General features: G+C 53.7%; 3 protein-coding genes across 3 annotated transcripts; 2 read left to right on the top strand and 1 right to left on the bottom strand.

Annotated features, from left to right (window-relative positions):
• Positions 1-411: 411 nt before the first annotated feature.
• On the top strand, positions 412-2,206 carry N657DRAFT_672655 (uncharacterized protein). Its single transcript, XM_062795648.1, has 3 exons — positions 412-1,057; positions 1,118-1,494; positions 1,561-2,206. The coding sequence occupies exons 1-3, from the start codon at positions 883-885 to the stop codon at positions 1,948-1,950; spliced, it is 942 nt and encodes a 313-aa protein (XP_062646643.1). The 5' UTR covers positions 412-882; the 3' UTR covers positions 1,951-2,206.
• A 408-nt stretch (positions 2,207-2,614) lies between these two features.
• On the bottom strand, positions 2,615-3,568 carry N657DRAFT_672654 (uncharacterized protein; the record flags this gene model as incomplete). Its single annotated transcript, XM_062795647.1, has 3 exons — positions 2,615-2,900; positions 2,992-3,105; positions 3,170-3,568. Coding segments are annotated over 2 exons (407 nt in total), but the record flags the coding sequence as incomplete, so codon positions are not given.
• A 727-nt stretch (positions 3,569-4,295) lies between these two features.
• Positions 4,296-5,887, top strand: N657DRAFT_646627 (uncharacterized protein). The gene has a single exon (XM_062793157.1). The coding sequence runs from the start codon at positions 4,635-4,637 to the stop codon at positions 5,643-5,645; it is 1,011 nt and encodes a 336-aa protein (XP_062646641.1). The 5' UTR covers positions 4,296-4,634; the 3' UTR covers positions 5,646-5,887.
• The last annotated feature ends 641 nt before the right edge of the window (positions 5,888-6,528 follow it).

Below are 6,528 nucleotides of genomic sequence, written 5' to 3'. Positions count from 1 at the left end.
GGGGATCTGGAGCGTAGATGGCCGCGGAAGCGTGAAAAGGGGGTTGCTTGGCTGTTCTTCTTTTTTTTCGTTCTTTGGTTTTTCTTTTTTTCGGGGGGGGGGGCAGGGAGGTGGGTGGAAAGGGTGCAAGTGTCATATAGCGTCCAATGTATGTACTGTAGCCCTGAGATTGATAACTGTCGTTGAGATCTGAAGTCCTGAAATTAGTGCGTTGAGCCCTAAATGATTAGTGGATTGGGCGCCAATTTTTAGGGTGCCAGACGGCCGGTTCCAGGGGAGCGAAATGCCTTCCCGGAATTGAAGCTCGTGCATCTCGACAACCACAAAAATGCATCATTTCCAAAGGATATCAATCTTTTGAGCTCGACGAGCTGCATTAGCTAATGGCTTTTTAAAGAAATCTACTGCGTGATTGCCGGGCAATACGGGAGGACTGCCAAAATTACCTCTCTGAAAGTGATATCAAAGGGCTGGGCGGTTTTTTGCGGGGTTTTCCAAAAACGCGCCATACGTTTCAGACCTGAGATATCCACTTGTTACTGCAGCCCGGCCATCCACAACCTCTGTCCTGCCCGAGATCCCGACAACCTCCCGGCATCCGGCTGCCGATTCCCACAACCACGCGAAACTCACGCTCATTCAGGATTAAGTCGCCCCCTTCGACGCCGTGGGCATTGCGCAGCCCAGCAGCCCAGTTTCGTCGAGCGCATCAAGCCCGCCGCGCTATCTTTGATACCAGATAACCATAGACCATATCGCACTTCCGCGTCATCCGAAACCAGATTTCGCACAGCCCAGAGCGACCAGCGGCTCCTACATCGATCCCAACAAACTGAGACAGAACACGACCATTCACACTTTATAACCAACGAGTGAAGAACCATGGCCGGAGCAAAGAACCGGCGCCAGGGCGCCGCAACAGCCTCCTCCGAGCTCAAGGGCCAAGATAACGAGGCCATGCAGGGCGCCAATGGCAATGAAAAGGTCCGCACAACCGACACTGCCGCCGCCGACGAGTCTCAGGAGAACATCTTTTTACTGTGGCCAAACATCATTGGTACGCATAACAAGTGTCAATACTGCCAGCGCATCTCTCCCTAACACGAAACTCTCCCAGGCTACTCCCGCATCGTCCTCGCCGTCGCCTCGCTCTATTACATGCCGCTGCACCCCCGCACCTGCTCCCTGTTGTACACCGTGTCCTGCTTACTCGATGCGCTCGACGGCTACGCGGCGCGCTACTTTGAGCAGTCGACCCGCTTCGGCGCTGTCCTCGACATGGTGACGGACCGCTGCACCACGGCCTGCCTGCTCGTCTTCCTGTCGTCGGCCTTCCCCCGCTGGGCCATCCTCTTCCAGGGCCTGATCTCGCTCGACCTGGCGAGCCACTACATACACATGTACGCGACGCTGGCTATGGCCGGCTCCGAAAGCAGCCACAAGAACGTCGACGCCTCGCGCAGCCGTATTCTATCACTGTACTACACCAACAAGGTGCGCTCACCCCTGACTTTACGGCTAGATGTACACACGCACACGGACTAACATCTTCCCTTCCAGACGGTCCTCTTCGTAGCCTGCGCCCTCAACGAAGCCTTCTTCATCGCGCTATACCTGCTCTCCTTCTCGTCCCCGTTGCTCTCGCCGTCCCTCCTCCAAACGGTGCCGGAACCAGCGGCTGAGGCGCTCCACCAGGGCGCGCAGGTCAACTCTTCACTGCTCAAGCTCATCTTTGCCAACCCGCACAGCGCCGGGGCGCTGGAGCTCGCCCGCGCCAACAAGATGGACAGCTTCTGGCCCTGGGTCCTCGCGGGCGTCAGCTTCCCCGTCATGGCGCTCAAGCAGATCATCAATGTTGTGCAGCTTGTCAAGGCGTGCAAGTGGCTTGCCGAGGGCGATCTCAAGGCGCGTAAGGCAATGGGGTTGCCGAGGAAGAGGAAGACTGCTTGAAATAGGGGTTAAGTCACTTTATTTTCTGTTTTGCCTTCATTTTCTCCTATTTTTCTTCTTATTTTTGCACAGAAGAGACGGCGGGTTTGTAAGGGCATCGTTGGGGGTTGGGATGATGTTTCAGAAGAAGACCGAGGTGCTGTAAGCTAATTGAGGGAGGCCAGCTGCCGCAATTGGGAACATGGTTGATTTTGTCACGGTTATATGGGCCTGTTGATGGGTTCTCTTCGGCGTTCCGTGGACGAGCGGTCAGGTGGGCGGGCGGGCGGGCAGCATTAGGGATGGTTGGGGTCGTTATTTCTGCAATACGAAACCTGAACAAGCGGCCGAGAATATTGCTCGAGGGTTATCTGGTTTTTCATCTCACCTTACGACAACCTTCCCCTTCGTTGTCCTTGGTATATAGCATTAGGCTTAGATATTTTACGTACGGTATGTATACACTCATCCCTTGCTCTCTTGGATCATTCCGTTTCCAATATATCCGCTGATTCTCCGAGTCGTAAATCAATCGCTTTCCGAAGCGGGTTTGTTCTCTCCGCCTTGGTGAAATGCTTCACGAAACCAGGACGCTGGCGCACATGCCGAACGTCAGGCTTATTTCGACGAATGATCAACGAGGAGAGGGCAGTCACTCTGTATGGTCTCAGCTGGGCTTGGAATTGGGAAGGTCTCAATGTCAGGGGGTTTGTCAACGGGTACTCTCAGATCCATCAACCGAGTCAAGCTTTACATCAGTCACTGCCCCCGAGCCAGCCGAAGAACTTCCAGCTCCACTACAGCGATGACAAAAAGATAAACTCTCTTCGCCACGGGCTCAACATGGCATGGAGGTCAACGCAGCATGCCGGCTAGATTCGGGCTGTTCATGCCAGAGACACCCTTTCTCACGTACAGCAGCATCCCCCATTGCCGGTATCATAAAAACAATCATTACCATCATTGGTGCACTGGACAACGACGCCCGTCAGCATCACAACATGAAACATTCTGCGTTATGGCGGAGGGAAAGAGAGGGGTGCGAGGAAGACGGAAACATACCGGGAGAGTCACGAGACAGTTGCAATAGCCCAGGCAGACGAAGCTACCGCCTTGCCAGCATAGAGAGCAAGAGCAAGTCTGTGCTCTGGCGGTACAAAATTATTGATCATGGGCCTATGGGTTAGTTAATGCGCCAAGCAATGGACATAAGGTAGGTGGACGGTGTACGACCACGTACTCCATTGTCGTTGCGCTTGTCGAGAGTGCTCGTCTCGTTTATTACGGCAGTGATGTTTGTGACCTTGAGCCCAGGTCTCTCGCAGGTAACGTCGTTCTGGCGCTCCAGGAGGACCTCGCCGGGCACAGCGAGGCGGAGGACGCCGGGGATCGCCGTGAAAAATAGGAGAATAAGGGGGACCAGAGCTGTCGGTTTCATGATGGCAGCGACCTGGGTAGACTTGGATGAAGTAGAGCTGGCGACGATGGAAAGACGCCCCATATAATCGCTCAGGGACGCTCTGATGGCAGGTACAGAGGGTATTTATACCATTTTTCCTGACAGGCTGATAGAAGACTCGGACTGTTGACTGGTTGTGGGCATCTCCTTTCAACACCACTCTGGCTCTCTCGGTCATTATTGGTTGACTGAACGATTCAATGGTACAATATAATTCAACCCTTGTTTGTTTATTAGCGTCGAATTTGAGGTAAGTTACTATTTAACGCACTTCTTTGTCTTTTCATCACTCTAACGTTAGCCTTATATTCATTCCGTCTTCCTGTTCCTCTTTCTGCTCGGCTTCGTTTCTATCCCCATCTTTACTATCTTCCATCATCTTTATCTCCATTTTCATCTCCGTTTTCCTATTTCCTCTTGTCGGACTTTTCGTCACTAGGTACCTCTATATTCTAGTTTTCCATTTCTTGTCTTCCTTCTTGTTATGTTAGTATCCTTGAATTCCATTTTCCTGTTCATGTCTGGTGCCCGCTATGTGCCGCGCTAACAGACAAACCAGGGCTGGATTGTATCCTCCAATATAGACAACAATTCATCGGCTGGCTGGCTGCTCGTAGATGCGATGCCGCAGCGCATCTTGGCACAATGAACTTGATCTGTTGCTACGTGGCCCGGAACACTCTCGGACGTGTCCGCCAACCACCTGGTACCTTGCTTGGGGTTACGGTTGGGATGGTCCGTCACTGAGAACATGACCTTCCGAAACGGTTTGACCGCAGGGGCAAGGTCACCACCATCTGCATATGGAAACAAAAGCCCGGACTATCTCCGTCTGCAGTGCCGTGCGATGATTATCTGTTCTTCACGTCGGTGAAGCTTACTAAAATCTTAGCAACTGCATGGCTTTCTGTTAGGTTGGTTACACGGCTTTACCGGAACAGAACCGGATGTACATGACTTACGTCTGTCGTTCATATAGAAGTTATAGAAACCGCAACCGAATGATCCGACCTGGCCTTGGTCAACGCCAGTTCACTCCGCTCACTCCCTTCTGAGTCCTCTTCCGCAAATCCAACGTCACAATCATTGATCCCCATCAAACGTTAAGACGGCGACAGCATCACCAACATGACCAGCATCGCCAACCGCAAAAAGGTCTCGGTCATTGCACAGGAGGCCAACGCCCAATCGGCCCGGCAGGACGAGGACGGTAACACGCTGTGGCAGTCAGCAGTCAGCATGGAGCATGCTGGTCTCGATCAGCTCGTGCCTTGCATCCGCCCCGTTGCCCGGCCCGGATGCTGCGCTGCTCGACATTGACATGCACGGCCTGTGGCACACATTCTGGCACGGCGCCATCAACACGGCCCCTGACAGCCCCAAGCTGGATTGGCTCGCGCTGCACATCATTCAGGCGCGGGAGCAGGGTGTCGTGCTGATCCAAGGATTCAAGCCTGATGATGCCTCGGGCGAGAGAGACCGTGACAGAAACAATGAACCCCAGGCGGCCGTTACGTTTGACGGCTCCCTCATCTGGACGGACCTGCCCTTCCTGGTGCCAGACATGACAGCCCACTGGATCAACGAAAGCGCAGCCATGAGTTCCGCCCAGCGTCTCAGCGGCGCCCAGTTTCTGGCCCAGCTCGCGGCCGCTGGTGCAGCAGCCGACGATGCCCTCTGCGGCATCGCGCTCGAGGTCCTCCGTGAAGCGCTGGAAACACGTCGATCGCTCGGTCCCCTGATTGCCACAGACCAGGACTCTGCGCGGCAACTTCGACGGCTCAGTGTGGCAGACCTCCTGCCTGCTGCCAACGCCTGGTTGTTTACGGCAGGGAGGAAGCTCGTGCAGCTTTCGGATGCCGAGCGGGAAGACCGGTTTCCAGTTGAGGTTGGTCGGTTGGGTGAGCTGATTGTGTCCTCTGACGCCGCTCCTTCCGGTCGAATAACGGGAGAAGCACCCCGGCATGGAGGATTCAGCCCCCAACGATGGACATGGTGGCTGCATCGTCTGGACGAGATAAATTCGTTGGCAGCAGGGGATGTCCGTAAAGACGAAATGGGTCACGGCTCGGAGGGTCTCGGGTCGTTGGTCAGGGGCATGATGAACAACATGTTGCTCGTTGCCGAACAGACGAACGGCCCGGTTAGGGAGGCAGTGCAACGATCGAACAGACTGGTCAGCCACCGGTCTCCCATGCAGCTTCTCGGGCCTGATCGACCTGCAGTTTCCGGAACCGGTAGTGACGGTAGTTCGTAGACTGAGAGGCGAACCGACACATCGCAGCCCATCCTCTGATCATGTCGAGTACCATATCTTTGTTGGCAATGATAGGAGTCAACCAACGTAACATTCCTAATACTACCTTACAATCCATACTACCTTCTTTGTCATTTCCAAAAAACTTGGTCACGCCTGGTAGCGTCATCAGCACTTGCGGCCTTCCTGTCCTTCTGACTTGACATCAACACACAAGACTACACAGTAAGGGGAGTTTGGGGGCCGATGAGCATTTGATAGGGTAAAAGCCAACAACTGGACTACAGGTAATTAAAACTGGGAGTGGAGATATAATATCCAGGCATTATCTCCATCACTCGAACGGTCGAATCAGAGACTCAAGACACTCATGCAGCCTTTCGTACGCTCCATCCGAACATACCTGTTAGGTTTGGTTACCTACGTCTCGCAAATGTAACCCCTGGGCTATTGGAAACGGACAGAACTTAATGCAGTCTCTACTAGCTCGTGACACAACAACCATGAGTTTCCCCCCGCCCGGGCGGGGGGGAGAGAATGATCCATTTGTATAAGATATCAGTTCATCTCTGCAAGTTCTGTCTTGCACAGCAGAACAGCTTGAACATTCTTCAGTCGAGTCATCCCAGCCACACCGTCGTCGTCTCCTTCAAATTCATGTTCTCACAGCAGCCTCAATTATTGAGATTCCGCTTCCATCACCTGTTCCTGAGCTTTCACCTCCCCGTGACAGAGCTCCAGCAACAAGGACGACACTTGATTGTTACCATGCAGCTCAAGCTCGTCATCGTCACTCTTTTCGCCCTTCTGGAGGGCAACGTCATGGCGCAGGGCCCAAGCTGGTGCGAGAACCAGTAGGACATCTTTTGCTTCATGCTTGGCC

The sequence above is a fragment of the Parathielavia appendiculata genome, assembly GCF_033297405.1.
Source record: "Parathielavia appendiculata strain CBS 731.68 unplaced genomic scaffold N657scaffold_8, whole genome shotgun sequence".
Classification (NCBI taxonomy): Eukaryota; Fungi; Ascomycota; class Sordariomycetes; order Sordariales; family Chaetomiaceae; genus Parathielavia; species Parathielavia appendiculata.
Note: the sequence above shows the minus strand (reverse complement) of the source record. Positions and strands in the feature narration are given on the sequence as shown.

Coding starts and splice junctions, on each gene's coding strand:
- N657DRAFT_646627 (XM_062793157.1), top strand. CDS start 4,635: ATGCTGGTCTCGATCAGCTCGTGCCTTGCATCCGCCCCGTTGCCCGGC.
- N657DRAFT_672655 (XM_062795648.1), top strand. CDS start 883: ATGGCCGGAGCAAAGAACCGGCGCCAGGGCGCCGCAACAGCCTCCTCC. Junction 1,058..1,117: donor ACTGTGGCCAAACATCATTG/GTACGCATAACA, acceptor AAACTCTCCCAG/GCTACTCCCGCATCGTCCTC. Junction 1,495..1,560: donor CACTGTACTACACCAACAAG/GTGCGCTCACCC, acceptor CTTCCCTTCCAG/ACGGTCCTCTTCGTAGCCTG.